General features: G+C 36.8%; 1 protein-coding gene across 1 annotated transcript; it reads right to left on the bottom strand.

Annotated features, from left to right (window-relative positions):
* Positions 1-257: 257 nt before the first annotated feature.
* On the bottom strand, positions 258-15,878 carry LOC138310481 (DNA primase small subunit-like). The gene is made up of 12 exons (XM_069251709.1): positions 15,720-15,878; positions 15,201-15,358; positions 14,600-14,706; positions 14,163-14,236; positions 11,097-11,233; positions 10,688-10,859; positions 9,052-9,149; positions 8,237-8,369; positions 3,601-3,670; positions 3,152-3,219; positions 2,596-2,694; positions 258-1,890 (listed from the first exon to the last, which is right to left on the bottom strand). The coding sequence occupies exons 1-12, from the start codon at positions 15,835-15,837 to the stop codon at positions 1,871-1,873; spliced, it is 1,254 nt and encodes a 417-aa protein (XP_069107810.1). The 5' UTR covers positions 15,838-15,878; the 3' UTR covers positions 258-1,870.
* Positions 15,879-16,122: the final 244 nt, after the last annotated feature.

The raw sequence follows: 16,122 nt of genomic DNA, 5'->3' as shown, positions 1-16,122 counted from the left end.
CCCTTGAAATGTGATATTTCCCTCGGCCTTTGGCCTCGGGGAATATCATCTTTCTCAGGTTTAACAATTCCTTGACTTACAAATAGGTCAATATTTGTATAATGTCGTCCTTCCAAGTAACAAGTGCTTTATGAGAAATAGCTGGTAACAATTGTTAATGGAAGGACAAAAGGCGATTTGAACAGCCCACCATCTAGATCTAATACACTGTAAGGACATGCTTGATGATTAGAATACAAACAAAGAGGTTTTACAAATAACAGATAAATATTTATTGACGATTATCATGAACAGGTAACATGTATATCATGACATGTTTTTGTGTAACAATAGATGATTTCTTTTTTCTTTCGGAGTAACAATTATGTTGAGAAGCACTTATCTTATTTTAAAATATAAATTTATATCATTATATTGCCATAGTATATTGTTGTGCAAAAACATCTCTACACTCCTTCCAAAATGGATTTTGCTGTTATGAGATTTAAAGTGAATAGTTGAGCATAAAACCAGTTTAAATGCGTTCATTGGGCTTCCAAATGTCCTTACATATCAAAACAGCGGCCCAGTTCGGCTTGCGTTGTCCAGTTCTGACCATTGAAATTATGGAAAATCCCTGTGTAAATTAAGCATATTTCTAAAAATAACTCTTTGAAAGCGAGGCTGTATTGAAATATCAACACAGACATAACCGGCAGGAAGGACATGTAATGATTCCCATAACATAAATTAACTTCTTTGCATGCAGAGCAATTTGGACAGGAAATTTTATTTTCTCTAAATGTATTTCATAAGAACTTATACTGGATATGTTAACACCATTTTTAACGACTTTAGCCTTCCTTTGCCCGACTATTCATTTTAAATACTGATTACAGTAAAATATGTTTATAACAAATTCATTATTATAACATAACAATTTTCATTTCCAGTCAAAAGTTCCTATCAGATGTTTCTAATATGTGTATATCAAACTATGCTTATAACAATCAATTACATGTTACCTGTTACCTCTTCTTAGACACCGTAGTTAGCTGGTTCCAGCTAGTTGTGGCGCGTTTTGTTCATTTACTAAATAGTTGTCCGGTTGTGCCATATAAAAACTGGGGTAAAACTTGCATGGTACTGAATTCCAGTGAGTGTTCAGTCGGTTTTTAAACGAGTTCAGAGTAGGGGCTTCTACTACGAAGTTGGGAAGGGAGTTCCATGAATCTACCACTCGCCGACTAAATATACTTTGTGTGACTTTAGTCCTGCTCTGTTTCTTAAAGAGTTTTAAACTATTACCTCTAGTATTAGCTGAAGACATTGTAAATAGCTTATCTTTATCTAGTTTATCTATACCATTCAGAATTTTATAGACTTCGATCACATCGTTCCTTTTACGTCTATATTCTAAGGTGGGAAGTCCCAACTTTTTAAGTCTTGAATGGTATGGTAAATTTTCAATAGAGTGAACTCTTTTAGTGGCTCTACGTTGGACGTTTTCGAGAGCGATCTGATCTTTTTTTAGCAGTGGAGACCATACCTGGGTTGCATATTCTAAGTTAGGTCTAATTAGGCTTTTGTACAGGGTTAAGAACATAGTTATATCTATATAGACAAATGTCCTGAATATTAGACCCAGTATGCGATTTCCTTTATTAACTGCTTGACTAATTTCATTGGTTCCCACTGATTCATGATAACAGATTACTGTGATTTCATTGGTTCCCACTGACTCGTGATAACAGATTACTGTGATTTCTTTATAAGGTTTGAGGATGAGAATTCCTGGCTGAAATTTGTCCTCGTTCTGACTGTATTTCACATGTTATCCTAGTCTGTGTAAAGGCAGTGTCCAGTCTCAGTTTTTGTTGTCAACGTATCATCAGAAGTCTCCCTTCTCATCTGGAAATAAAACAGGAATAAAAAGGAAGATTTTAATAGCCAGTAGAGAAAAAGGTCATAGACTTTTTGTAAACACTAGAGGTGAAGGTTAGATACCATTTGTAAACACTAAAGGTGAAGGTCACATACCATTTGTAAACACTAAAGGTGAAGGTCACATACCATTTGTAAACACTAGAGGTGAAGGTCATATACCATTTGTAAACACTAGAGGTGAAGGTCACAGCCTAGAAACACTATATCACAGACTATATGTAAACACTTGAAGTGAAGATCACAAACTATTAATTTTCAAACACTGATGGTGAAGGTCACATCCTATTTGTAATCATTAGAGGTGAAGGTCAGACAATTTGTAATTATTAGAGGTGAAGGCCACAGACTATAGCTATTTGTCATCACTAAAGGTGAGGGTCACATACTATTTGTAATTATTAGAGGTGAAGGCCACAGACCATTTGTAACCATTAGAGGTGAAGGTCACAGAAATTTGTATTCACAAGAGATGAAGGTCACATACTATTTGTAATCATTAGAGGTGAAGGTCACATACAATTGTCATCACTAGAGGTGAAGGTAACAGAAATTTGTATTCACAAGAGATGAAGGTCAGACTTTTGTATTCACGAGAGATGAAGGTCAGACAATTTGTAATCATTCCAGGTGAAGGTCACCGACTTGAATTACAAACTAACCCATACTCACCACTCTGTTTAATAATTTTCCCAGACCAACTTGACTCTAAACCCTTCAGGAACTTTTCAAATATTCTCAGACAATCTCCCATAGATGTCTTCTTATAATCTGTAAATAGAAAGGACTATGAATTAGGTGTTGGCTCTTAGTATTATGTAACTGGTGGGCTTCTTGTCATCTCGGGTGTCTTCGCCAGTATGCTTTAGTGACGTTTAACTACTCATTTGGAGGGAAAACATTTATCACATAACTGGTCTTTTCAGTCATGTCATAAATATTTTAGGTCACGTGTAATGACACGACTGTGATTTCATAGGTAATATTGACATCATAATCCAAATATGACGTAGCACTATAGTCTTAGACGTCATGATAGACGTCGCATCAGTCTAATTTTGTTTTAAAGCAATGAGACTGGAATTTTTGTCTACATAAATATTAGTTATTGATAAAAAGAATTTATACACTCATGGCTAAATCATATATTTCACATTACACATCCACTCATGTAAGATCCTCTATTTCACAAGTGTAGTGGAATTTATGTTTCTGCTGTGAGACCTACCTTTGATCTTTTTGCCTGAATCATCAGTGCCTGTCGTGGACGTCTGGTTCAACTCATCAAGTATCTGACTACAAAGGAATACACAAGAGATAAATCTATCTAGATAATGGTTGATATATATAAGATAATTAAGTGTCCATTACATAGGATATTCCATGACTTTTTATTTTTCATGCCTCGGCGACATAAGTTTAAGATACATTTTATCAAGTTACTACAGCATCCTACATTTTGTGAATTTCAACGTTAAGATTTGTCACAACTTCCTCAAATCTGTAAGTGATGGAGATCGGGTCTCTCAGTCTTGGGCTAAGATTTTATAACATTTTGCTAACGCCTCGGTTGGGATTAAGTTACAAAATCTTAGCCCTCGACTGAGATAACCGGATCTCGATCGCTTACAGGTAACAGATTTTATTAGACTGTTTACAGTATTAAGAGACTCTTACCTAATGGTTGGCACAGCCATGGGATCAAATTCCTCTACATGGTCAACATCTATAGGGACACAAACGCGACCTGAAATCAAAACCAGGACAGATCATTTCAGATTTGACAACAATATACTTTCTAATAGCAGATCTGATCTGATAAAAGTAATCCTACTATCTATTTTACTAAGCAAAGTTTTTTGTAATATTAAGATAGGGACTAACACATTAGTTACTGAATAGTCACTTATTTTCGCAATTTCAAAAATGGTTTTGAAACGGAAACTTTGAAAATTAGAAGTCACAAAAGAAAGTTGGTTTACAGTATATGGTAATGGTAAATTTGGTAAAGAGAGATACAATGTGGCTTAATATAGAGACAACAACAGAAATGGCCATGGTCATTTAACTCACTCACCCCTGAAATTTCATAATAGACTGGTCTAGTCTTTGACTTAGAAGAGCCTAAACGTGTCTTCAGGGGTGAATGAGTTAAGAACAAGGACATAGTCATTCAGATCCCCCGCCAATGGAGATATCAAAGCTGTAGTAAGTTTGATTGTGGAGACTTATGTGTATGAAAAACAAGGACATAGTCATTCAGATCCCCCGCCAATGGAGATATCAAAGCTGAAGTCAGTTTGATTGTGGAGACTTATGTGTATGAAAAACAAGGACATAGTCATTCAGATCCCCCGCCAATGGAGATATCAAAGCTGAAGTAGGTTTGATTGTGGAGACTTATGTGTATGAAAAACAAGGACATAGTCATTCAGATCCCCCGCCAATGGAGATATCAAAGCTGAAGTAAGTTTGATTGTGGAGACTTATGTGTATGAAAAACAAGGAAATAGTCATTCAGATCCCCCGCCAATGGAGATATCAAAGCTGAAGTAAGTTTGATTGTGGAGACTTATGTGTATGAAAAACAAGGACATAGTCATTCAGATCCCCCGCCAATGGAGATATCAAAGCTGAAGTAAGTTTGATTGTGGAGACTTATGTGTATGAAAAACAAGGACATAGTCATTCAGATCCCCCGCCAATGGAGATATCAAAGCTGAAGTAAGTTTGATTGTGGAGACTTATGTGTATGAAAAACAAGGACATAGTCATTCAGATCCCCCGCCAATGGAGATATCAAAGCTGAAGTAAGTTTGATTGTGGAGACTTATGTGTATGAAAAAAACCAGGAAAAAGGAAGTTGAGCTAAAGAAGATGGAGTATAATTCAAGTAGAGCGGGGCTGCAATTGCTGAATCAAGTAAACAGCCTTGACATTTATATTAAGACTATATACTCAAAGATAGGTGGAGTTTTGCAAAGTAACATTTACCATTTACCATGATATTTTCAGCAATGTTTCCATGGTAACGGAAAAAGTGCAAAAAATGAAAACCTAAAAATAGCAAAAGGTACTACTAGACCATAAAAAGAATGTGTCTATGAAGTTTCATGGAAATATCTCTGCTGGTTTTAGAGTTATGCTCCGGAAATGAACCTGCTACAAAAATATGATATTTTCAGCAATGTTTCTATGGTTACAGAAAAAAGCACAAAAAGTAACAAGAAATCAAGAAAACAAGAGGGATCTTGGGGCCCACCAAAGAATGATCTATGTATGACAACAGAAAGAGGGATCTTTTCCCTGCTTTTCAAACTTTTACTACATACTATACATATATGAAACTTGAGAAAGATCCTTTCAGTACTTTCTGAGATATGTAGCAGTAACAAACTTCAATTATCAAAATCCAAGATGGCTACCTATCGATCATCTTGCTGACCGATAAGTCGGAAAATGCACTAGACCCCTTCAGGAACCTGCACATGAAATTAGAAAGATCCCTTCAGTACTTTCTGAGAAATAGCAGTAACAAACTTTAACTATCAAAATCCAAGATGGCCGCCTTCGCCATCTTGTTGACCAAACTGTCCTAAAATGCAATATGCACAACTAGGGTCCTAGGGGAACCTACATATGAAATTTGAGAAAGATTCCTTCAGTACTTTCTGAGAAATAGCAGTTACAAAATTTAACTATCAAAATCCAAGATGGCCGCCAGTCGGCAATCTTGTTGACTGATTGGTCCCAAAATGCAATATGCACAACTAGAGCCCTAGGGGAACCTACATATAAAATTTAAGAAAGATCCCTTCAGTACTTTCTGAGAAATAGCGGTAACAAACTTTAACTATCAAAATCCAAGATGGTCACCAGTCGGCCATCCTATTGACCGATCGCTTCCAAAATGCAATATGCAGAACTAAGGTTCAAGAGGAACATGCATATTAAATTTGAGAAAGATCCCTTCAGTACTTTCTGAGAAATAGCAGTAACAAACTTTAACTATCAAAATCCAAGATGGCCGCCGGTTGGCCATCTTGTTGACTGTTTGGTCCCAAAATGCAATATGCACAACTAGGGCCCTAGAGGAACCTACATATGAAAGTTGAGAAAGTTCCCTTCAGTACTTTCTGAGAAATAGCGGTAACAAACATTAACTATCAAAATCCAAGATGGCCGCCAGTCGGACATCTTGTTTACCGATCGGTCCCAAAATGCAATATGCACAATTAGGGCCCTAGGGGAACCTACATATGAAATTTGAGAAAGATCCCTTCAGTACTTTCTGAGAAATAGCGGTAACAAACTTTAACTATCAAAATCTAAGATGGCCGCCGGTCGGCCATCTTGTTGACCGATTGGTCCCAAAATGCACAATGCACAACTAAGGCCCTAGGGGAACCTACATGTGAAATTTGAGAAAGATCCCTTCAGTACTTTCTGAGAAATAGAGGTAACAAGAATTGTTAACGGACAGACGGACGGACGGACGGACGACGGACCAACGACGGACCACGGACGAAAGGCGATTTGAATAGCCCACCATCTGATGATGGTGGGCTAAAAATCTAAAAATAGCAAAAGGCATAACTAGACCATAAGAACAATGTGTCTATGAAGTTTCATGGAAATATCTCTGCTGGTTTTAGAGTTGTACTCCGGAAACGATTATATCAGAAAAATCTGCCATTTTCAGCAATGTTTCCATGGTTACAGAAAAAAGTACAAAAAGTGAAAACCTTAAAATAGCAAAAGGCACTACAAGACCATAAGACTAATGTGCCTATGGAGTTCCGTGCATATATCTCAACCAGTTTTCCAGTTTTGCTGCGGAAATGAACCTGGTACAAAAATATGATATTTTCAGCAATGTTTCCATGGTTACGGAAAAAGTGCAAAAGATGAAAACCTAAAAATAGCAAAAGACACTACTAGACCATTAGAAGAACAATGTGTCTATGAAGTTTCATGGAAATATCTCTTCTGGTTTTAGAGTTATGCTCCGGAAACGAACCTGGTAAAAAAGTATGATATTTTCAGCAATGTTTCCATGGTTACAGAAAAAATGCAAAAAATGCAACCCTAACAAGAGATCCCAGAGGGATCTTGGCGCCCACCAAAGAATGATCTATGTCTGACAAACGAAAGAGGGATCTTTTCTCTGCTTTTCAAACTTTCACTACATATTACTTCATATGGAGAAAGATCCTTTGAGTACTTTCTGAGATACATAACAGTAACAAACTTCAATTATCAGAATTCATGATGGCAGCCTGTCGGCCATCTTGTTCATCAATCAGTACCAAAATGCAATATGCATAACCAGGGACCTAGGGGAACCTGCTCATAAAATTTGAGACAACTCCCTTCAGTACTTTTTGAGAAATAGCGGTAACAAACATCAATTGTCAAAATCCAAGATGGCGGCCTGTCGGCCATATTGTTGAGCAATCAGTCCCAAAATGCAATATGCACAACTAGGGCCCTAGGGAAACCTACATGTGAAATTTGAGAAGAATCCCTTAAAGGCTTTATGAGAAATAGCGGTAACAAACTTTAACTATTAAAATCCAAGATGGCGGCCTGTCGGCCATCTTGTTGACCGATCGGTCTGAAAATACGATATGCACAACATTAACTAGAGCCCTAGGGGAACCTACATGTGAAGTTTATGAAGAATCCCTTCAGCACTTTCTGAGAAATAGCAGTAACAAACTTTAACTATCAAAATCCAAGATGGCGTCCTGTCGGCCATCTTGTTGACCGATTGGTCCCAAAATGCAACATGCACAACTAGACCCCTAGGGGAACCTGCACATGCAATTTGACACAGATCCCTTTAGTACTTTTTGAGAATAGCGGTAACAAACTTCAATTGTCAAAATCCAAGATAGCGGCCTGTCGGCCATCTTGTTGACCGATTGGTCCCAAAATACAATATGCACAACCAGACCCCTAGGGGAACCTACATGTGAAATTTAAAAAGATCCCTTCAGTACTTTCTGAGAAATAGCGGTAACAAGAATTGTTGACGGACGGAAGGACGGATGGACGGACGGACGACGGACCACGGACAAAAAGCGATTTGAATAGCCCACCATCTGATGATGGTGGGCTAAAAATAGCAAAAGGCACTACTAGACCATAAGACCATTGTGTGTATGAAGTTTCGTGGAAATATCTCTACTGGTTTTAGAGTTATGCTCCGGAAACCATTCGTACGGACTGACGGAACCCATTTGTATATCCCCCGCCAACTTCGTTGGGCGGGGGATAAAAAAAGAGCAATGCCAATGTTGATTTTTACCTGTTTTAGGGTGAATACAGAAAGGACTTTTGAGGAGATGGTTGACACCCTTACTGACGTTGATGTCCAGGCGTGGGTAACAGTACTGGAGCATGATCTCCTCCACAATATGGTGCGAGGCCTTATACGAACCCTACACATAGAAGATTTTAGAATCATGTTATGAAAAATAAATTATTGACATCATATAGAAAATAAATCAATCTGAAAACTGGCACAACATGTCAGATAAAGCATTAATATATTGTTAATGAGTGTTATATCAATCTAATTAAAATTAGACTTGTAATTCTGCTCACTACGATACTCTAGGTTACGCTCCAATACAAGATCTAATGATGGTTAGCCAATCAGCGTGTCGCCTACAGAATCTTCGGTGTGGTTGATTCATTCGGAAGTGTAAACTGATAATAATACGTCTCGAGATGATCAGATTCTAGGCCAGAGGTCATGCTGAGGTGACCTCGAACGGGGCATCGATAGATCTTGTATTGGAGCGTAATGTAGAGTATCGTAGTGGAGCGGAATTACACGTCTAATTTTAATTAGATTGAGTGTTATATACACGCTGTCTCAGCTTCTCAACACATCATACTCTAATTATATCTCTGTTATGTGTTATATACACACTGTCTCAGCTACTCGACACAACATATTGTAATTCTATCTCTATTATGTCAGTAGAATTCCAAATATTTCGCTGGTGTTTAGAATTCACAGATTTCAGTGAAAAAAGAGGAAATAAACCATCCACAAATTGAACTCCTATACAGTATATTGTACACAACGAGACAGTAGATGTAGAATGCACACACCTTTGAGACACAGTCTTTTTCTCTTTTCTCTATGATGGCCCACCAGTTATTGGAGTTGTTTCCCTTGCTGAAATCGTCCTCAAGTGTAGTTCTCAGCTGTGCTTATTGTTCAGGTAAAATTGTTACCATAGAAACCATGTAATATGGCACATGTGTAAACAGGACAAACTCCCTCGGTGTAGCAAACACATGTTAGAGTAAGAGTTTCATTCATGTCTACAGTAACAATACATCAGATACACAGATTCCCTCTGTATAGTAACCAGATGTTACCATAGTAACAAAGTCAGTAACAATACATCAGATACAGATTCCCTCTGTATAGTAACCAGATGTTACCATAGTAACAAAGTCAGTAACAATACATCAGATACACAGATTCCCTCTGTATAGTTACCAGATGTTACCATAGTAACAAAGTCAGTAACAATACATCAGATCCACAGATTCCCTCTGTATAGTAACCAGATGTTACCATAGTAACAAAGTCAATAACATTACATCAGATACAGATTCCCTCTGTATAGTAACCAGATGTTACCATAGTAACATAGTCAGTAACAATACATCAGATACACAGATTCCCTCTGCATAGTAACCAGATGTTACCATAGTAACAAAGTCAGTAACAATACATCAGATACACAGATTCCCTCTGTATAGTAACCAGATGTTACCATAGTAACAAAGTCAGTAACAATACATCAGATACACAGATTCCCTCTGTATAGTAACCAGATGTTACCATAGTAACAAAGTCAGTAACATTACATCAGATACACAGATTCCCTCTGTATAGTAACCAGATGTTACCATAGTAACAAAGTCAGTAACAATACATCAGATACAGATTCCCTCTGTATAGTAACCAGATGTTACCATAGTAACAAAGTCAATAACAATACATCAGGTACACAGATACCCTCTGTATAGTAACCAGATGTTACCATAGTAACAAAGTCAGTAACATTACATCAGATACACAGATTCCCTCTGTATAGTAACCAGATGTTACCATAGTAACAAAGTCAGTAACAATACATCAGATACACAGATTCCCTCTGTATAGTAACCAGATGTTACCATAGTAACAAAGTCAGTAACAATACATCAGATACACAGATTCCCTCTGTATAGTAACCAGATGTTACCATAGTAACAAAGTCAGTAACAATACATCAGATACACAGATTCCATCTGTATAGTAACCAGATGTTACCATAGTAACAAAGTCAGTAACAATACATCAGATACACAGATTCCATCTGTATAGTAACCAGACATTACCATAGTAACAAAGTCAGTAACAATACATCAGATACAGATTCCCTCTGTATAGTAACCAGATGTTACCATAGTAACAAAGTCAGTAACATTACATCAGATACACAGATTCCCTCTGTATAGTAACCAGATGTTACCATAGTAACAAAGTCAGTAACAATACATCAGATACACAGATACCCTCTGTATAGTAACCAGATGTCACCATAGAAACAAAGTCAATGAGATTCAAATAATAAGAATAGGAACACTATGCAACGTTATAAGATGAAGAATGGGATATCTCTGTTATAAGCTGTTTGGATGCTACAAAGATAGAGTACTCAGTAGCATTACAGATTAAAAAGGATATTTTCATCTGGCACAAGAGCTAACACTTTCTTCTGTTTGTCTTCATCTCCCAGGAAGTCCTGCTTTTTAATAGCGTAGTCGTTGAAACTTTGTCGTACGACGTCTATTGACTGTCTGATAGAGGGATGGACCGGCTCCTCTAACGTCACCTTCTTTGTCTGTTGTTCACCACCCTACAACAAACACCAAAGCTTTCAATGTCTGCACAGTCATTACACTAGGATCAATCAAACAATACTGGCGTTTGTGAAAAAGTCATTTGAACCATAACTTCTGAACCTTGAAATATTAGTCACTACATAAAGGGGGTCACCTAAACAGTCTTGACTATACTTAAAAACAAATTGTTGTAAGTCACTGTTTCTGTTTTGACAGCAATGAGCATTTAGTGAAATAAACTCATTAGTTACCTTGACAACACTAAGATATTCTGCTATAGCTGTACGTCCCTGAGCTGACAGTTTCCTAGCAATCTCGTCACAAACCCAACAGTGAACGCCTCGACGACCAGAGTACACCCACAGTATGTGTTTAAAACCAAAGTCATCTGAAAAAAACAAGAGGTGACAGTTATATAGGAAATTAGATATGGGGTAAAGGTGACAATCTTTGATTTGGGATCAACCTGAAACACTTTATCAAGACCATGCCGAGATCATTTCAGGCAAGTTTCAGCCAAATTGCACCAGCAGAACTTGAAAAGAAGTTCAAAATTTGAAAAGTTTGAAAAGTATGGCGGATGACGACGGGCAAAACATGATGACTATAGGTAACAAATGACCTAATAAGAATATACAAAATGAAGTAAGCTCTGAATACAATTAATGATATAACTTATAAACAACAATGCATGATTAGCTTTTCAATATGTAGTCAAAACCGAAGAATTATTTTGATAATTAATTGACATTTAGATAATTTCAATTTTTCAAATTTGAGGATGACTATGTAGGAATGCATAGGGCCACGTTTAATACAAAGTCCTTTCAAATTCATACTTTGATAACAGTGATTTTTCAAGGTACATTTGGGGAGTGTGCAGAATAAAGGCCCCTTCCCCTTGAGAAATTTTGCAGTATTTCCCCAATTTTATGTAAATTTTGCCCCAAATAACGAAAAGTTCTAAAATATACATGAATCAATATAAATAAAATATAGTGTTTTCCTACTTGAAAAGGTACATGCCCCTGAAACTATTGAGTAAGAAAATCACTGTATGCGAATTTAAGCACTAGTCTGATGTCCACGACTAGGAATTTCAGGGCCGGACTAATGTACTAGTCCGATTGGACAAGTGGCTCCCACCTGATTAAAATTGGTAAATACTACTGTGAAATCATTTATTTTCGTTGAGCTCAATTTTCGTGGATTCTAAAATTTTACAATTTCGTTGGCACTTAAATTCGTGGAGAAGACCTTACACATAACTGTTAAAATACACAGTAAACATTGTCACCTGTACATGTACTGTTTGATCGCTCAAGCGGAACTAAGCTCTACCACACAACACAGTTACAATCACAATCAAGAGTCGGTACTCAGCCAGTGTTTTTACAGATGTGTCCAACAAACAATTATCGTGTCACATTGATAGAGTCATGATATACTAAATCAATTATTTGTTGGTACATGTAGATGAAGTCTATGAAATTTTGAAAACTATCTTTGTTTGAACAATATTTTCCAACTTTGAACTTGTCATGCTTGTCCCCGAAATAGACCTTATGTAGGGAGGTAATAATCATCCTACAATGTATATATATTTTCGTGGGGATGTAAATTCGTTGATTTTGGTCAAAAAAACGAAATCCACGAAAATTAAACCCCCACGAAAATTAATGATTTCATAGTATATATTAGGGCTGTTACGAGTACCCGAGTACCCGGTTACGGGTCGGGTTGGGGATGTAACCGAGTCAAAAAAAGTGTACCCGAGTACCCGTCAAAATAGGACAATTCGTCTGGATGTACGTAAACAAGTCTAGAACGTATATCAAAAGTATTACAAAATCCAATTCATTTGTTTTTGTTTTCACTCACCAAGGATGACACCTTATCTTTTCAATACATTTTATTTCTCATGACCGTCTTTTGATGCTTGACGGACATGTGCACTTAAATAGGTCACACTATAGTCATATCGGATAACACAAGAGACCGTCCGAATGTAGTACTTCCTGTTGCGCATGTGCAAAAACATTTCCTCTGGGACTGGTATATGCTACAGACACGCTGGTTAGACTGACACTTTACGGCAGCTCATTAGCAATTATGAATGTCAAATAGAAATGAAGTAGACAATTAACGACTGAAGCTATCTTTACTGAACTCACATATGATTTCATCGAATCTCTGTCGATCAACCAATCTTGCTAAACAGCAAACATAACGTAACTCAATTTGTTACAAAAGCAGTAGATCTGTGTCGAGTACCCGGGTACGGGTCGGGTACTAAAATTCGGGTACCCGGGGACAAAATTTAGTACCCGTGACAGCCCTAGTATATATATATATATAAACTTTATTTATTTTACATCGATTGAGAAACAAGTTATACAACTTATATAAATCACCAGGGCTCGACATTAACTTTTTTAAGGACTTGCCCTGTCAGGCAGGTGACCACAAAAACCTACCTTTGCCCAATTTTGTCAAATTAATATGTGTATACTGTAGTCACTAGACAGTACATTTTCAAATCCTTGCGTACCTCAAACTGTCCCATTTAATAATCATATTTAATGATACATTGTTACAGTTGTAAATAGCAATTTTTGCAACAGAATATGTTGTTAAGATAAAATGCAATAGATTGTTCCTGCTGTTCAGTCAGCCAAGTAGTAGTTATAATTGGTGACAACTCTCCTGTCCTATAGGAACTCCCCAGGAAATCTGTGCAGACAGCTTCAGATTTCAGATTTTGTTGCAAGTTTATCTTAATGACTGATATCAACTATACATCAACCTAAACAAGTATCAAATTAATGACATGTAACTAAAATCTCCACCTGCCCAGTCGGGCAAGTCAAAGACATAACTGACTTGCCCGACAGGAGGTCTAACCAGCCCCGGGTAGTCGGGCAATGGTTAATGCCGAGCCCTGATCACTCTCAATGGCCCGGATGTAAGCGCGCCTATTATATTTATATATTACTATATTTACAAGAGCTGTGGTCAATTGCAACATATTTTGAGTGAATTATGTATGCGAGTATTTAAGTCTGGGTGCATCATTTTGTGAGAATTTGCATTCACAAATGCATCCAGACTGTAATTTGGGTCAAAAATCCTGAGCTGATCATGACTGAAGTGCTGAAACAAAACGCGTAAACGGCTGTATATTTAATTTGGGCTTGTGATTAAATAGTTGGACTAGTAAAGTTTTTGGGTTTACTAATCCAAATGACTAGCAGCGAAAAGCATTAATGTCACAGACTCAAATCATTACATGTCTAGTAGCCAAGTGTGACACCTACCCCGTAACGCCCTATCAATGATCTTTATAGCTATCTGCATCAAAGGCCAACAGCGTCCACATATATCTGCCCCTCTGTAAAATAAACATGGACAATAGTTACAGTCACGTATGCCATAACTGGGCAAAATTTTGACATCATGTTTTTTCTTCAGTAATCTATTGAAATCCATAGGGTTTAAAGAATTGATGAACTCACTTGACTCCAGGAAGACTTGAAAATGTTTAAATTTTCCAACAATGGAGTTTTATGATATCTAATTTGTGCCATGTACAAGCATCTTCTGGCATTTGTGGGTTTGTGACATAAAAATATGTCTCAATCACCTTCACCGAAATGTTTGGCGTTAATTATACTTTATAAGTCATTGTTTTATCTCTAAATGTGTTATGCAGCTATAAGAGACATTATGTTATTTTCTGTCTGAATTTACTTACGAACAGCACGAGCGGACATCATCGTAGTCCGTCATATCTATATCAAACACCAGCTCCTTCTCCTGAGCCTGGAATGCTGCTGCCTTTACGGTCTTATGGTCTTTGGGCTGAAATGTAATCATTTCCATATGTTATATGGTTCTACCAGAAATTCTTTAATACATGCAAAAGAATTAGAAAAACATGAATAATGATGGATAAACTTAATAAAAAAAATGATACACTTCATTTAATTTCGGTTAATTGCAAAACACTCAACATAATAGTATTAACATGTTGCTTTATATATATATATATATTAATTACCTTCAAAATCAAACCCAGGCTGTTTATAGGTGTAATGCAAATGTTTCCGATTTTCATGTAGACTTAGAAGTTTGAACTAGAGAAGAATCAAGTGTTGTTTCAAATATCATTTGTTTATCTCAATAATTGAAATCTATATGGAATACCATATCGATGAGAGGCATCACATGTTGTAAAACATCATTAAATCAATGGGATGGGAACGTTTAATACAACTTCAACTCCTTCTCCAGAAAGGAAGGGAGCTATAATTATGTATACGTCGAATACAGTGTCCGAAATGTGCATGACCTACTCTGTGTGAGAAGACAGCACCAATATCAATTTTGTAAGGACACCGCTTCTGTATTTCCTTCTCCATCTCCTGTTTGTCAGCGAACGACTGATAACGGATGTACACATCATCTTTCAGGGTAAATGAAAATTCTCGATTGGTGAAGTATGTTTTGGGGGCTAAAAAAGAAAGATCACAGTCATTTTTAAAATTTATATCACATTTTTATCAGTTTGAAAAAGAACTATGGATCATATTCACATCGGGGCTTGCAACACTCGCAGTATGGGAGGGAGTAGGAGTATGATTATTAATTAATATTCGTTTTACAAATATCGGTGAATAATGCAAGTTGCAGTCGATCGGCCTGCAAATTGACATATGCATTACATAAAAGATTCGTTTTTCTGATCTGATAATTCCTGTGTTGGTGAATTCTTGATTTGCTAGGTGTCGTTACGAAATATCGATACGGGATCATTCGCCCCTTTAATAACGGGGAGTGGATTGTTAGTTCGATCAATTATTTTGCATGTTTACCTCCTCCATAATTCAGCCAACGAAAGTAAGGTCCATATGGGAACAGTTTCTTGTAGTACATCGGCAAGAGATCCGGTAATGAAGCCGGGTCATAGTCGGTATCTTTCTTGTCACCCATTTTCACGACAAATTTGGCGCCAACGAACCGGAAGTTTATAATATTTATCGTAAACTAAATCCTGGTCCCGACGCGTGTAAATAATCCGGATATGTACTGAAACGTACAAACAAACTTATTTTAATGTAAATGTTAGTTTATAGGATAATTTACTTTCAATTATAAGTAATTTTATTTTATGATTTGTAAAAAAAATCAATAGAAAGGTGTTTTTTTGTGGAACAAAACTAAAGCTGTGAAATTGTGTGAAATTTATAAAATAAATTGGAAAAAAATGTATAATTT

The sequence above is a fragment of the Argopecten irradians genome, chromosome 16 (genome assembly GCF_041381155.1).
Source record: "Argopecten irradians isolate NY chromosome 16, Ai_NY, whole genome shotgun sequence".
NCBI lineage: Eukaryota > Metazoa > Mollusca > Bivalvia > Pectinida > Pectinidae > Argopecten > Argopecten irradians.
Note: the sequence above shows the minus strand (reverse complement) of the source record. Positions and strands in the feature narration are given on the sequence as shown.